General features: G+C 38.7%; 1 protein-coding gene across 3 annotated transcripts in view; it reads left to right on the top strand.

Moving 5' to 3' along the window:
* slc41a2b (solute carrier family 41 member 2b) overlaps positions 1–17,251 on the top strand; it is a 115,086-nt gene that overhangs the window by 7,920 nt on the left and 89,915 nt on the right. For all 3 annotated transcript variants that reach the window (XR_007935291.1, XM_051929059.1, XM_051929063.1), the window contains exon 2: positions 12,300–12,951. Coding sequence is in view for 2 of the 3 variants with exons in the window: in XM_051929059.1 (XP_051785019.1) it covers positions 12,517–12,951 (435 nt within the window). In the remaining variant the exon portion in view is untranslated. The remainder of the gene's footprint in view (positions 1–12,299; positions 12,952–17,251) is intronic.

Here is a 17,251-nt window from a genome sequence, read left to right as displayed (position 1 = left end):
CTTCTCTTCTGAGTTGACATACAGCAGCATATGATGATGTCAATATTCAAAGCAATTCCGCAGATCATTTTCTGAAAGGCTGTTGAGGACATCTGTTATTTTTGGTTTCACATCATCTTGATATTCATATTGACAAAAAATGGGCACCACGAGATGTGCACTCTTCAACGTAAGCCTCAATTAATATTTTAAAAGATTCTGTTGCAGATATCTTCAGTTTCACAAGAAATTTGATGTTAACTTGCTGTTCACTCTGGCAGTCTGACATTTTCCGGACAAGGGTAAGAAAATGTCTGTATTTGAACATCCATCCACTCCTACTGAGAAAAGTGATTGAAATGAGCCTTTTCTCACTGACAAGTCAGAAAATGTTCTATAACCATTTCTTTGTTTCTCCCCTCCCACTCTTGGTTCCCAAGTTATAGGATTAATATCTTTTTTTTTTTTTTTTTTAAGATTGGACTTCATATTTATTTGTCTATAGTCTAAAAACACACCAGAATGAGTAAAAAGAAAGAAAACGTTTGACTTGGCACTCACAGTGAGGCACCCTACAGGCATTTTGCTGTTGGTATATACAGTAAATACCTCAGTAGTGTTTGTTCACACACTTCTTCTGAGTAATTTGTTGGCAGAAAGTACTTTGTGTGTCAGAGAAAGGTTGTGGAGCATTGTTCATAATGGCACTATCTTTTGATTTAACTCTCTACTTTGCTACTACCTCCAAAGGGCCCAGAGTGTGTCCCATATCTGAGACAACCCATTTAATTAGCTTGTTGATTTGGTGGGTCTCTCTTGAAGTGATGTTACCAGCCCAGCACACCACAATGTAGAAAACTGCACTGGCCGTCTCAGAGTTGTAGACAATTTGAAGGATGTCAGTTCCTTTATTAAAGGAACACAGACTCCTAAAGAAGATTCATTCAAATATACAAACATCACAGGTGGCTGCACCAGACTTTTGAGAATGCCACCACAGAAGAACCAGAAAAGAAAACAGAAAAAAGTAAAGATTAATAAAGATTGCAGATTCATTGTAGAGTATGTTAATTATATGCATATCTGTCTATTAGTTATGAGAAGGTCAAATTAAAAATGTGGGTTTTTATCATTTTTATTTTTAAATGATCCACTGTGGTAGTGTAGAATATCTGTATTGGTAAAGGATTACAGATTTTTGGTGCATAATAGCAGAAGGCTGCCTCACCATCTCTTTTATGCTTGACTCTTGGAATAGTAAGCAAGCTAAGGTTATGACTTGGGGTGTAGGGGGATAGATACTCCAAAATATAGGAAAGAGAAAAAGTATTTAAAACTTTGTATTACTTTAATGGTATTTTAAAGTTATTTATAAAAGACATGGGTAACCGATGTAACAATGCTAAAGCTGGACAGATGTGCTCAGATTTTCTTTTTTGGATAGTATTCTTGCTGCTGCATTCTAGACATTGATTCATTGACAATTGATTGATATCTTTCTAAGGTAGACCAGTTAGATGTGTTTTACAGTAATTTAGCTAAGAACAAAAGCATTAATTAATTTCACAGCATCTTGGAATATTACAGTATAAGAGATGTAACTTTTGCAGTGTTGTTTAAATGGAATAATGCAGCCATACTAATCTGGTCAGTGTGCAGTTTAAAGTTTAGGTCAGAGTCCTGATTACTTCCGCCTTGACTTATAATTCTGAGGGATCAAGTTTATTTCTAATACCATTATTTCCATGTTTACTAACAGCTATGGTTTTTCATTTAGCTTGATAAAATTACTACTCATACTTTCAGAAATACAAGACGGGCATTGGGTTAAAGAGCCAAGATCGCCTGGGTCATCAGGTGCTATAGGAAGGTAAAGCTGGATGTCATCTGCATAGCTGTGGTAGTTCACTTTATGTTTTGAAATAATCTGGCCTAATGGGAATATACAGATCGAAAATAACGGGGCCAGAGTAGATCCTTGTGGTATGTCATGTACAATATCCTGGATCTCTAGCCTACCATCACCCCAACTGACAAAGAATTAACTACTTTAAGACTAAAACTAATGTAATACACTGCCTGAGAAGCCCATGGGAATTTATTCGAATACTCTGGTCTATGGTGACAAATGCTGCACTCAGGTTTAGTAAAACAATAACAGATATGTGGTCTAACCCGTAACTCATTTACTACTTTAAGCTGTACAGTATCTGTACTTTGATTTGTTCTAAAACCAGACTGAAACTTATCAAGAATAGAATGTCTATTTAAATAGTCATTTAATTGCTGAAAAACTTTTTTTCTAGAATTCGACTTAAAAAGGCAGGTTATGTCTAAAGATGTCAAGTACAGAAGAGTCAAGATTATTTTTCTTAAGCAGGGATTTTAGTACTGCAGTGTTTTGACAATCTGAAAAGTACTGTCATTTAAGACATCCGAGATTTTTTTGAAAAATCGTGTAGGGATTGGGTTAAGTACACAAGTGATGGGTTTTAGTTGAGAAATTATTCTATGGAATACAGGAAAACCTGTTGCAGTGAAGGAATTTAATTCTCTAAAAGGAACATGCTGAGGTTCAACAGGATTCATTTTGGAGGGATGTATTATTATTTCTAATATCATTTTTGTTGTGAAATCTGTCATGTGTCGTGGTTCTTCACAGGGTAACCCCCCAATAGTTTTTATTTTTTGATTTTAACTTTAAATAACTGCGTACAAATAAATCAAGTTTTACAAAAATAGATTCAAAACAAATCAACCCCACCCCTTTGAGAAGGAGAACTAGGCCAGCAGAGTAAAACTTTAAGCTAGTAAAAATAAATACATAGGTGAATTAATAAATGAATAAAGATAAATGGAGTAAAAGATGGGAGAGAACCTGCCTCCTCAAGTTAAATGCTTATTCTAAAATGTTATTGATTAGATCCTGCCAGGTTTTGAAAAAGTTTTGTGTAGGCAAATTTGATTTTTCCAGTTTCAAATAGTATATAACATCAGTTACCCACTGTCTTAGAATAGGTGAGTTAGGATTCTTCCAGTTGAGCAAGATAAGTCTACGTGCCAATAGTGTTGTAAAGGCAAATACAGTTTGTTTGTCCTTTTCCACTTTGAGCCCATCTGGAAGTACACCAAACACAGCTTTTAGTGGATTAGGAGGGATTGTGACACCAAGGCTGTCTGAAAGGTATTTAAAGATTTTGGTCCAAAATTATGTCAGTTTGGTGCAGGCCCAAAACATGTGGCCCAGTGAGGCCGGAACTTGATTGCAGCGTTCACAGGTTGGATCTTGCCCAGGAAACATTTTGGACAATTTTAAACGAGACAGATGTGCTCAAGATATCATTTTGAGTTGAATAATTGTATGCTTTACACATATGGAGCTTGAGTGAATTGTGTGCAATGCTACCTTCCACTCCTTTTCTGAGATGTTGAGTGAGAGATCCTTTTCCCATTGTCCTCTTGGATCTTTGAAAGGGAGGGACTGTAATATGATTTTATATATTACGGAAATACTGCCTGAGTCCTCAAGATGGATCAATAACCCCCCCCTCCCACACACAGTTAATCGAGTAATGGTGCTTCGAGGTGCACACTGCTTTGTGGGGGATCCCAACCCTGCTTTTCCGTTGTGTCCATTGTCCTAGCTTTGTGGCGCTTCATGGAAGACAACTGGCCCTATCCCCCAATTGTTGTGTGTTGTAGAATGAATAAATCCATTTGGAATCTACACATATATTCTTCACATCTCTTAGCAGTAAAAAAAAAAAAATAGTGGCAACATAGGTGGTGTCATTTTTGCACGCAAAAAGATTCAGATTTTGGAGTATTTTGGATTTTTAGATTTAGGATATCCAACCTGTATTACATTGTGTTTTTTGCATATCCATATTACTAAACGAGAATGGTAAACCGGATATGGACGCAGGGACCTGCCCGTGGACGCAAAAGACATAGTGCGCAAGTGCCACACAAAGCCCCCCCCCCCCCCCCCAGAGTGAAACGGGAGAGACTACGCACGTGCGCAGGCGCCACACAAAGCCGCACCAGAGCAAAACGGGAGAGACTACGAACCGTCAGAGTAGGAAGAGAGACTACGAACCGTCTGACATGCCGCAAGCAGGATAAAGCGAGGTCAGAAATACAACACAGAGTAGGAAACAAAGCCAACCCCGCGCCAGAGCAAAACGAAAGAGAAACAAAGTAAAACATCATAAAGAGGTTAAAGAACAGGGACAAACACATGGAGAGCAGGTTACAGAACAAAGCCCCCCTCCCCAGAGTAAAACGAGAGAGACTACGAACTGTCTGACATGCCGCAAGCAGAATAAAGCGAGGTCAGAAATAAAACACAGAGTAGGAAACAAAGTAAAACTTTATACAGGGATTAAAGAACGGGGACGAACACATGGAGAGCAGGTTACAGATGATGAAAACTGGAATGCAACAACTTCAAAAAAACCTAGGCACGAAACACATGCACACCGAGATACAGAATATAAAGGCACAAACAACGACAGTTAAACGTCCACACCAGTAGAAAGCAAAGTAAAACGTCATAAACAGGTTAAACGAGGGGGCCAAACACATGTACAGCAGTTTACAGATAATGAGGACCGGCATTCAAAAGCTGGACTGACCGAGATACAAACTGAAACGGGAAACACTACAGAGTCCGGAGTGGTCCACAATGCACCGCATAATAGTACGGACGAAGCTCCGTATTAACAGTGGGGAGCCCCAGAGTGACACGGGCAAACGCTCTGTATTAAATGTGCGTCATCCTCACACGTGGCTGCCCAGCGGGCACGGGTTCTAAACGCTGGGGGTAGGCGAGCGAAGCGAGCAGGGGGCGAAGCCCCCTTGTCTTACAGAAGGATAATTACACTGAGTGGCAGTGTAGTGTGTGTTGGTCATGTGGAATATAAGAATTCCATTGTATTTTGTTCACATGACAATATTTTTATCAAACCCTTATATTTTTGAAAGAGCCAAGACCACCTGCAAGTCTATACAAAGTTCACAATGCCAAACAGCACTCAGCATTGTGCAATTTCTAGGGCATGTTGTATGCACAAACAGTAACATAATACTGGGGAAATGAAAAGGCAGATTATACGAAGGAGCTAAACCATGGTAAAACTGAAAGAAGCAACATGAGCTAGTCATTGGATTTTATAGTGCATGCTATGTTGCTCTTGCTGAGGGTATAATAAAACAACAATGTTTTTGGGTGAGCGAAAGCACCTGTAATTATTCACTTTCATTTTTTTTCTCGGGAGACATTTACTCAAGTCCACAATATGGTGAAGTAGATCTGAGTTGTGATTCGTAAGAATTTTAAATCAAATTGAAATTATTTTTAATAATCACTATAACATTACTGAACATTGCTCCTGATGCTGTCCTGTGTCCCATATTGCAGAAATATCTATGTATGCACAACTGCACCCATGTTGCAGATGCTTTCTATGAACCACTGAACCATGATTGAAATAAGTGCAGCACCAACAGTTTTCCGATTTTGTCTGTGATCTTCTTCATGTGTAGTGGAGGACTGTGAGTGATTATGAGTGTGACATTTTTCTTCAATTATGGTCTAGTTGTTTACAGAACAGAGACAGCAATTCACATCTGGGCATAACGTTCAATAATTTCAAAAGCAGCAGTTAAAGACAATTTTTCAAAGTGAAAAATCTTTATGCCAGAAGAAACCACACCACTAGGCTGAAAGCTGTTTTGCGGAGGAAGCCATGGTAGGTCTTCTCTTAAGCTTTTTTTTTCTTTCCTAAAACAATGTGGATATGCTGCTTTACAATACGTGTGCTATCGTAAGATACAAATCGAAACCTAATAAAACTTTTCACTCATAAAACGTATTCAGTGAGCGTTAGGCTTTTGTTTGCATGTTTGAATTTGAAACCCATTATAAACTGCAAAAAAGCATGCTATTGTTTTAAATTAAAAAAAACTTTGCTTTAGAGCAAATTTCTTTGTGTCAAACTGGTACGTACCATGATCGTGAGTAAGTAACTTTGATTTGAAAAATATTGAACTTATCCTTTAAACCTTCATTTACATAAAAAGTTTATTAAAAATAATCCCACTTTCAAAATGCGACAAATAATGTGCCACATTATATCAAATAACTGGTATTTTACATAGTGTCTGGTATGGCACATAATACATGTGACGCTTAATTATTTAGTTATAGCATGTCCTTTGGAATCACAGTGCAAGGATAGCACAGTGATGAATTGGCAAGTGCTGCTCCCTCACAGCTTCAGTAATTTGATTACAGTTGTTCTTATTACCACTGTGAATGTAATTTCTTCACACTCTGTAACCTCTTTTGTGTGCCTGGATTTTGTTACCATTTTGAAAACCCGATGGACACACATTTCTCTCATGGAACTTTTTTTTTTAAAGTAACATTTATAAAACTTAATGATGAATGTTAAAGTAGTGGTTGAACTGAGGAAAAAAGAGGATATTAAAGGGACAGGTTTGCTTCTTTAGGTGAGAGTTTATTTAGCCTTTATTCATCTAGTATTGAATATCTAATGCAGACCTGGGGGGTGTTTTCCGTAAGTCGCTTAAATCATCCGAGATCCGATGCCTCATCTTGGATGAGTTAATGCCGGTGAAACTCATCCGGGATAAGTTGGTTTTTCAAATGCAGCCGTGTAGTAGATTAGTCTAGCTGGATCTAATCATCCGAGATGAATGTGCGCACCCGCGCTGATTGAAAAGCCCATACTGTATATATTGAGTCTAGAAAACATGATCAGCAAGTCTTTGATAGGCTGTAACAAAATGACGAAAGAACAGGTGCATTTTTTTTTTCACACAAGCGGAGCAGGACCTTTTATTCAAAGGACATGAAGAATTCCATCCATCCATTTTCCAACCTGCTGAATCCGAACACAGGGTCACGGGGGTCTGCTGGAGCCAATCCCAGCCAACACAGGGCACAAGGCAGGGAACCAATCCTGGGCAGGGGGCCAACCCACCGCAGGACTTGAAGAATTTCAAGATTTAATATGCACAAGGGGTAACACTGCAAAAGCAGCCCAAACCAGAAAAGACGGCTGGCAAAAAGTGGCCGACAAACGCTAAGTAGTGTGCATTGTACTTACTGAATGCAGCGTTTCATTTCCTATGTGTCAGATTAATTATTATTTAATATGTCATAATTCCAGATCAAACATGAGCACAAGGAGAACATGGGAACAGGTTAAAGTGAAGTACAAGAATATACTTCAAACTGGTAAATATTGGTATATAACTATTTAAAGAATTGTTGACATAAATAATCATATATAATATAAAAAACACTAATTTTTAAAGCTAATAAGAAGGCAGACAAGCAAAAAACAGGTGGAGGTTCTCGCGGTCCAGACCTAACCCCTGCAGAAGAGTTGGCTCTCCGGCAAAATGCCCATCACCCAGTTTCTGAGGGCATTCCAGGGGGAAACTCCTCCCCAGACCCAGTGGCAACTTCATTTCAGGTAAAGGATGGTCATTGCACATATATTGTCCTCAATGTGTGCCATATGTATGTTCCATATAGCCCTCTTTTTTTTTTTTTTTTTTTGTTGGGTCAGTTGCAGGGAATGTCATATCCGTAAAACTTGTGTCTGACCAACGAGATATTGACGAAGGTCAAATATTTGATGAAGACACTGTGTCTGGTTATTCATCAGGAGGAGAGGTACATTTTCCAAATAATGTTTGATCAAACTCCACTCTGATCAGTCCCATGTACCCCAACCACATTTGGAAATCCTGGGTAATGAGAATGTTATGCTGATTGTGAGATTCTTTATGGAACTGTGGGTGTTTTTGCCTGTGTATTACCTACCTGCAATGGCATGAAACACCTCTTTTATTGTCTGCACACGCAGGTGTCCAGGAAACACTATGAAAACCGAAGGAAATATTTCAGAGCCAAACAGACTTTACGAATTGCCTGGCAAACTGCACTTTTAGATAGATTTTCCGCATCGCCTACAGTATATAAAAAAAGTGCCGCTTGGTAAGATGTGGCCCACTACTTGGTACTGAACCCCATCCCCACCACACTTTTCAAATCCTGCCTTCATGCCATAATTGCAACTTTTACGACAATAATAAATACTTCCTTTGACACTAGCTCTATGCCAGCTACTTTGAAAACCAGGTTTGCTCCCGATGCTGATAGTCTGAACAATTTTCAGGCTATGCCTCACCTTTCCTATCTAAAGTTATTGAGGACGTTGTGGCTTCCCAACTCTATATTTCTTAATATATAATAAGCTGATGGAACCCTTTCAGTCTAGTTACAGAACACTTCAAAGCTGTGAAATTGCTTTGCTTTGGGGAACTAACGATTTGCTTATGGCAGTAGACACCGGGCAAACCATTATGTTAATTCTATTAAACCTTAATGCAGCATTTCAGACTGTCAAGCATGATAGTCTCTCATTCATAATTGAGAACATTCTGGGTATCTTTGGTTCTGCCCTTAGGTGGTTTAAGTCCTATCTGACAGATTGGCAAGAGTTTTTTAGACTTGACAACAGCAGTTCAGACTTGGCACCAGTCACACAAAGAGCTCTTCAAGGCTCTGTCATCAGCTATCTGATATTCTGTATGTACGTGCTTACCCTTGACCATATTATTTGTAATGGAGTTCCTCAGAGTTTTCTCAGAACACATCACGCTTCAGTGAAATTAAAACCTGGATGGAATATAATTCATTGAAACTAAACAGCAATAAAACTGAAGTCATGCTATTTGGCACAAAAGCTTGTCTTAAGAAAACAAGCTCCTTTCCAATCAGTCTTGGTGATGATGTCATCAGACCTTCTTCTTCTGCTAGGAATCTGTGTATCATTTTTGATTCCTTCCTGTTTTATTCTACCCACATAAATCCTGTTAAGAAACTTTCTTACTTCAACCTCTATAACATATCCTGTGTTCACTCATTCCATTCCTTTTCTGATAGTGAGAATCTTGTTCATGCTCGATTACATCTTGCATCAACTACTGTATCTCCCTACTGAAAGGTTTCCTTTCTAATCTTTTATCACTGTTGCAGTTGGTTCAAAACTCAACTGCAGGAGTCCTTACACAGACCCAGAACAGTAAATACATTATGCACATCCAGCTCCGCCTTCACTGGCTCCGTGTGTTTTATAAAAGTGAATATAAAATTCTATTAATAACCTATAAGCTTTAAATGTCCTTGCACAGGACTACATTAGTAATCTGTTATTACCCATCACTTGGATCCAGTCCACCCATCCTTCAGCTCTATAGTGCCCAGACTTTGGAACAGCTTTCTAAATTAGTAAGATCATATGACTCAATTCATTCTTTTCAAAAACAACTTAAAACTGATTTGGAGGACAGTTAACTTACCTTGACTTTCTGACCCTTCTTTCGGTTTATCCACTTTGTCCAGGTGCTCAGGATGAACGTTTTTGTATCACAAAGTATGTTATTTGTTCAGGGTTTTCTTGTAGTATTTCTATTTTTGTATTTTATTTTTCAGTGCTTTGTATATCCTGTATTTATCTTTATTTAGAGTTTCATGAGGATATTATTTGTATCCATTGTTTATATGCCCTGTTATTATGAGTTTCTGTGAAGTGGTTTGAGCATAGAAAAGGCACTTTATAAATAAAATATTATTTAGATGTGTGCTGTTTTAAGGCTGTAATTCTGTTTGAGCATTTTATTTATGTATTGGGCATGGTACAGTATGTAGGTGCGTGCTTTATCTGGCTCATTCTAAGTTGATTCCTGCATTTTGCCTGGTACTGACTGGATAGGTAATAGCAGCTGATGATGCTGAATTGGGTTAAGATTTTAAGAATATAATGTAATTTTATTTATTCCTACACACACACACACACACACACCATGCCCTCTGTAATGGTTGGGACAAAGGCACAGTTTAAAATTGCAAATCAGACATTTCAGACCTAATTAAAGTGCTCATTGCAGACTTTAATTTAAGGGTACAGTGGAACCTCAGTTCATGACCATAATTCGTTCCAAAACACTGGTCGTAACCCGATTTGGTCGTGAACCGAACCAATTTCCCCCATAGGGTTGTATGTAAATACAATTAATCCGTTCCAGACCATACGAACTGTATGTAAATATATATATATTTTTAAGTTTTTAAGCACAAATATAGTTAATTAAACCATAGCATGCACAGCATAATAGTAAACTAAATGTAAAAACATTGAATAACACTGAGAAAACCTTGAACAACAGAGAAAACTAACACTGCAATAGTTTGCGCTATAGCACTACCAACTGCTGGCTAAAAACACTTTTTTTTAAATGAGTTTTAAGCACAGGGAAAAAAATGAACATTTGAAAAAATCCATAATTTAATAAACCACCAAGAAAAGTAACATTGCAACAATGCACGCTACAAACCGATCGCTGTAAACAGAAGTGAAAACAAAATCAAGCCCAGTGCATTCTTTAACATCCTTCTCTACCTTATGCGTCCAGCTCTCTCTTGTGCTGCCTGTGTGTGTGTGTGTCTCTCCCTTGTGCTGCCTGCCTGTGTGTGTGTGTGTCTCTCTGTCGTGCTGCCTGTGTGTGTGTGTGTGTCTCTCTCTCGCGCTGCCTGTGTGTGTCTCTCTCTCACTCGCGCTGCCTGTGTGTGTCTCTCTCGCGCTGCCTGTGTGTGTGTCTCTCTCTCTCTCGCCCTGCCTGTGTGTGTGTGTGCCTCTCTTTCTCGCTCCTCTGTGTGTGTGTCTCTGTCTCGTGTGTGTGTGTCGCGCTCTCTTGCTCGCTGCACAGAAAATGTACAGGGAGAGACTGAACATGTACAAACCGAAAGGGAAACTGGCTTGTTCGTATGCTGAGTGTGTGGTTGTGAACAGATGCAAAAGTTTGGCAAACTTTTTGGTCGTAAACCGATTTGTACGTGTTCCGAGACGTTCGTGAACTGAGGTTCCACTGTATTTGCATACATTTCTGTCACACCATTTAGAAATTACATTTTTTTACATGGTCTGCCCATTTCAGGGTACCAATATATTTCGGACAGTTGGTGTCATAATGTTTGTGATTACTCAGGTATGAAATGGAGGGGAGGGGGGAGTGGGCATATATAAAAGTGGAGTTATTTTTGACATGGTGTGACTTAAATGTATACAAATACCCTCAAAATAAAGTATGCAATGTGCACTTTAAGCAATTCTGCATTGTTTGATTTTTGATTTCAAACTGTGGAGCAGAGGGTTAAATCAAGGAAATATGTGTGCTTGTCCTAAATATTATGTATTATGTGTGTCTGTGTATTAATTTGCCCATTCATTTATTCATTTCCGAACGTTTTCCAACATTTTCTCATTGTAGGCTGCGGTGGTTAACAGAGACTATTCTGATTATATCAGGTACAAAGCAGTAAGAAAGAAACCAACTAGGGTGGAATTCAGTCCATTACAAGAACACAGACACACAGGATGTGATTAATTTTACTTTTAATTAAAATAATTGTGGTATTTGTTGTTTCAGAGCACATTGTGCTATCAAGTTGTATAGTGCCTTTTATGGGAGTCATGTTCCTTTTTTTACAAGGGAAAAAATACTGCTCAATCAGGAGATAAATGTCAACGAAACAGCACTCCATGTTATCTTAACTCTTGGCTGTGCATATGGCACATACTATACATGGAGGCTGCTTGGAATACAGTCAGAGTTACAGATTGAATATTTGCCTATGCTATATTACTGCATTGCCTCAAAAGCCATTGCCCTCATTGTATCATGGAAGATAAGAATCGATTAGAAGGTGCCAGCCATGGGAAAATCACAAGCCAGTTTAGTCAGTAAAATCTCCCCATTCTGAAAGCAGTAGGACATGCACTCATGAATGCTTACTTAATTTCTTTGTTTCTACATACTAAATATGACTAACAAGAGGTGGAAAGATGGTCACTTGTATAAAATGGAAAAAATATCCTGTATATGCAACATTTTGAGGTTAGCAGACATTGTAATGCAGGCTCAACCAAAGAAAAGTGTTTGTGTTTGGAAATGTTCTACACAGTCTGTCCTGTGCAACCTCTCAATTGGTATATACTGTATCCTTTAATCTTGTTTTGAGTAAAGGCCTGTTTTACAGTATTAAAAAGAGATTTTAAATGATGTAGACAGAGATGCCATTTACTGAAGTCACAAATTGTGGACAGGGGGTGTATGTTTGAGGATTTGTGTCTTATGTTGTAGTTCTTAAAGATAGCAGTACAAGTTAAAGCATCTAATTTTTTGCTGTGATTTAATAATGTTATTATTTTTTAATACAGATGTCACAATGTGTTGCTGGTTAGAAATGGTTACCCGGAAGACAAAATGATTCATGGTGGTTTAATCAGTGAAGAGAAAAAAATGCAAAAATCCTTGGGATTAGGCTGTACCAACATCCTCTAGCCTTGAGAGGTGATAGAAATAAAGTCAGAGTGTTGGATAGCAGTATGAGCTTCCTTATTCTCAACGAACCCATCAGGAACTCAAAGAGTACACATGATCAACAGTTGTCCTATGTCTCCAATGCCATATCAGTCCGACAGGTTTATGTCGTTGCTACAAACCATGGTGTCATCAGGATTTTCCAAGCTTCAGGAAGAACGACTTGTGATGTCAGAACTCAATAAGCCAGATGGTTTGCAGTCTAATTTTAGGTCTGATCCTTCTCACTTGGAGATCCGTCGACATTCTGACAGAGGGCAAACTTCATCTTCTTTCTGTGAAAATGGCGACTGCTCATATTCAGAGACTGATGCCATGCTTCCTCAAGGAAGGCTGTCAGAAGAGGAAGACGAGACTGAGAATACAGTTACAGCCCATAGAAAAATGCCTAAAGAATCTCTTATTGCAATGGCTCTCCAGATTCTTCTGCCATTTCTTTTGGCAGGATTTGGCACAGTGTCTGCTGGCATGGTACTTGATGTAGTTCAGGTAAGATAATAATGAGCTATAAAAATTCATTATTAACTGATAACTTTGGTTATGTTTGTAAATATGTTAAAGAGGAACATTTATTATTATTAATATTAATATTTACTGAAGCCTTTATTCAAAGTGACTAATAACATTTGAAAGATAAAATTGGTTACATTTCTTTTGTTTTTTTCTAGTTAGAGCACAGGCAGGGGAAATGATTTGCTCATGGTCACACATTGTTAGTAGTGGGATTTGAACCCACAACTTCAGGGTTTAAAGTTCAAAGCCTTAACCATTATAACCTTTATAACAGACTTTCTGTGTCAAACTGTATTTGCCTAATGTAGCCATTCAGTCATACATTTATGTTCTAAACCTATTCATTTGAATACTGCGGCACTAGAAGCTGGAGTCTATGTTGGCAGCAACAGGAACCTGCCTTTTGCAGGTTATACACACAGGTTGTCAGTAATTCTAACCTGCATTTCTTTGAGGCAAGGGAGGAGACCAAAGAACCCAAAGAGCCCTGAGTGTTTTTAAATATTGCACATCAAGTACATGAGCTGATAAACGTTATGAACATAGAACTCCCCTGGTTAAATGATGATTGGAAGAGCTTTGTCCTGTTTGTGAAATGAGGGTGAGTGGAAGAATTAGTGAAATGAGCACAGTTAAAAATGGGAAAACAAATTGCACAGCCTGTGGTCAATTGCTTAGGCGTCCCACTGGGATCCACCTGCGCCACCAGTGGTTGAGAAACACTGGTTTAAATTAAATCATTCAAAAGTAAGAAAGATTGTCTGTATGCTTTCTGAACATTTAGTTAATTCAGTTAGTGCATTAATTCAGAGATGGAGACCCTGTCAATTTTTTCACAGTGTGTGTGTTAAACGAGAATTCTAGAGTATTGTGCTCTAGGCAGAGTAGTCAAAGCTGGAGTTATTTTGCTGCCAGGTCAAGTGTTTCATGCAAATCAAAACTGCCTTTGAACAGAATAACAGTTAAAGCTGGTGATGGAAGAACTTTGGTGTTAAGTTATCTTTATGGTCTGAACCATGTGTCAAATATCACAGAGTTTTTGAGCTCAGTGTGAGGTTTAACATCAAGCATTGCACCAACAAATAAACACCTTTTTTGTATTAAACTCTGTAAAGGCTTTATCCTAACCTGAAACATGCTCCAAGTGGAACTTGATGATTAAACCTTTTTGTTGACATGAGAAAAATGTATGGCATTTTTCTACATTTACTTGCACTTCCTTTTAGCCCATATTAAAGAAAGAAATCTGTTTATAGTACTGTTCATTAAATGCATTGTTACAGAAATCCAAAAGAAGACTGTGAGGGTTAACAATCATTTTTAAAGGGAGTTCGAGGATGTGCACACCTACTATTATTACATGTTTTTGATACTGTTTGGCCCATAACGTAATGTCTATTTGCTCTTTGCAATTGCAAGGTGTGCCCTGACATTATTTTTTTCTCTGCTTTGCACATTAATTATGTTTATCCTAAAGCAAACCCATAATTTCACTGAGAGAAAATAAAGACTATGGCATGCACTGGTACGAGATAAGCAAAACATGATGATTCGGATAAGCTTTAAACTTAGGTTAATGTTGAAACATTTTTACAGTTTTATTTCTCATTTTTTATCTTCCCATTTACTTCAGGTTTCTGTGTACCTAGTTATTGGATACAAGGGAGGTTACTGTAAAAGATGAAGGCTTTAAGGAAAGGACCTGCCAGATAGGTTGTGAATCATAGCCTTTCAATTGGAATTGATACTTGCACATCTTGTTTCATTGCTTATTGTGTACTTGCATTACTCGTAAGCCTTTTTATAACAAAACACAGTTTTTGAAAACAAAAAGGAAGTTCTACTAGTTACTAAATACAAAGGTTCAGATTTTTTTTTCCAACCTATACCATGAACAAAAACAATGTGTTCAGTACTGGCACAAAGAAGTACAATTGGTTGTTATTTAATAGTTTAAGCAGAATTTGTTTGTCTAATATTATGCATAAGATAAATGTCAAGATATGTTTATGAGTAGGTAATGCTGAAATTCAGGTAATTCCAAAGGGTTCAAAATGTTTTCTTACAACTACAAATTATGTACATGGTTGTTCAGACCTGCACAGATAAACAGTAAATAAAATTTAAAGCACACAGATAATACATTTTACAACTAGGAAGTAAAAGTATTAGATATACAGTGATTTAATATTGAGTTATCTGAAGCATGAAAGTAAACATATGAACTGGAATTATGATGTGTATCAGACTCATCATAGTGTATAGCTAGACAATGACTGTAGGGCAAGGATAATCAGTGTTGGTCCTGGAAGGCCACTGTGGTAAAGATATATATTTTTTAAGTTTTTAAGCACAAATATAGTTAATTAAACCATAGAATGCACAGCGTAATAGTAAACTAAATGTAAAAACATTGAATAACACTGAGAAAACCTTGAACAACAGAGAAAACTAACATTGCAATAGTTTGCGCTATAGCGCTACCAACCGCTGGCTAAAAACACTTTTTTTTTAAGCACAGGGAAAAAAATGAACATTTGAAAAAATCCGTAATTTAATAAACCACCAAGAAAAGTAACATTGCAACAATGCACGCTACAAACGATCGCTGTAAACAGAAGTGAAAACAAAATCAAGCCCAGTGCATTCTTTAACTGCCTTCCTACCTTATGCGTCCAGCCCTCTCTCTCGCACTGCCTGTGTGTGTGTGTGTGTCTCTCTCTCTCGTGCGCACGCGCGCCTGTGTGTTTGTGTCTCTCTCTCTCGCGCACGTGCCTGTGTGTGTGTGTGTCTCTCTCTCACATGTCTGTGTGTGTGTGTCTCTCGCGTGCCTGTGTGTGTGTGTGTCTCTCTCTCGTGCACCTGTGTGTGTGTGTGTGTGTGTGTGTGTGTGTGTCTGTCTGTCTCTCTCTCTCGCGTGCCTGTGTGTGTGTGTGTCTCTCTCTCATGTGTGTGGGGCTCTCTCGCTCTCTGTCTTGCTCGCTGCACAGGAAATGCACAGGGAGAGACTGAACATGTACAAACCAAAAGGGAAACTGGCTTGTTCGTATACCAAGTGTGTGGTCGTGAACAGATGCAAAAGTTTAGCGAACTTTTTAAACCGATTTGTACATGTTCCAAGATGTTCGTGAACCAAGATTCCACTGTAATATACAGTAATCCCTCCTCGATCCCGGGGGTTGCGTTCCAGAACCCCCCACGAAAGGTGAAAATCCGCAAAGTAGAAACCATATGTTTATATGGTTATTTTTATATTGTCATGCTTGGGTCACAGATTTGCACAGAAACACAAGAGGTTGTAGAGAGACAGGAACTTTATTCAAACACTGCAAACAAACATTTGTCTCTTTTTCAAAAGTTGAAACTGTGCTCCATGACAAGACAGAGATGACAGTTCCGTCTCACAATTAAAAGAATGCAAACTTATCTTTCACTTCAAAGGAGTGCGCGTCAGGAGCAGAGAATGTCAGAGAGAGAGAGAGAAAAAAGCAAACAATCAAAAATCAATAGGGCTGTTTGGCTTTTAAGTATGCGAAGCACCGCTGGACAAAGCAGCTGCAAGGAAGGGAGCAATGTGAAGGTAGTCTTTCAGCATTTTTTAGAGGAGTGTCCGTTTCATCTAGGCCAGTGTGCGAACAGCCCCTCTGCTCACACCCCCTCCGTCAGGAGCAGAGAATGTCAGAGAGAGTGAGAGAGACAGAGAAAAACAATCAAAAATCAATATGTGCCGTTCGAGCTTTTAAGTATGCGAAGCACCGTGCGGGAAGCATGTCGCTTGACAAAGCAGCTGCACGGAAGGGAGCAATGTGAAGATAATCTTTCAGCATTTTTAGACGAGCGTCCGCATCGTCTAGGGGTGTGAACAGCCCCCCTGCTCACACCCCCTCCGTCAGGAGCAGAGAATGTCAGAGCAAGAGAGAGAGAGAAAAGCAAACAATCAAAAATCAATATGTGCTGTTTGAACTTTTAAGTATGCGACGCACCGTGCGGGAAGCATATCGCTTGACAAAGCAGCCACATGTAAGCCCAGCAAGGAAGGGAGCAATGTGAAGGTAATCTTTCAGCGTTTTTTGAGGAGCGGCCGTATCCTCTAAGGGTGCAAACAGCCCCTGTGCTCACAGTATATTTGAGGAGTTTTATTTAATACGTAATACGCTCTCTGGTTGGGTAGCTTCTCAGCCATCTGCCAATAGCGTCCCTTGTATGAAATCAACTGGGCAAACCGACTGAGGAAGCATGTGCCAGAAAATAAAAGACCCATTGTCTGCAGAAATCT

The sequence above is a fragment of the Erpetoichthys calabaricus genome, chromosome 1, assembly GCF_900747795.2.
Source record: "Erpetoichthys calabaricus chromosome 1, fErpCal1.3, whole genome shotgun sequence".
In the NCBI taxonomy this organism is placed as follows: Eukaryota; Metazoa; Chordata; class Cladistia; order Polypteriformes; family Polypteridae; genus Erpetoichthys; species Erpetoichthys calabaricus.
This window is presented reverse-complemented; position numbering and strand designations above follow the sequence as displayed.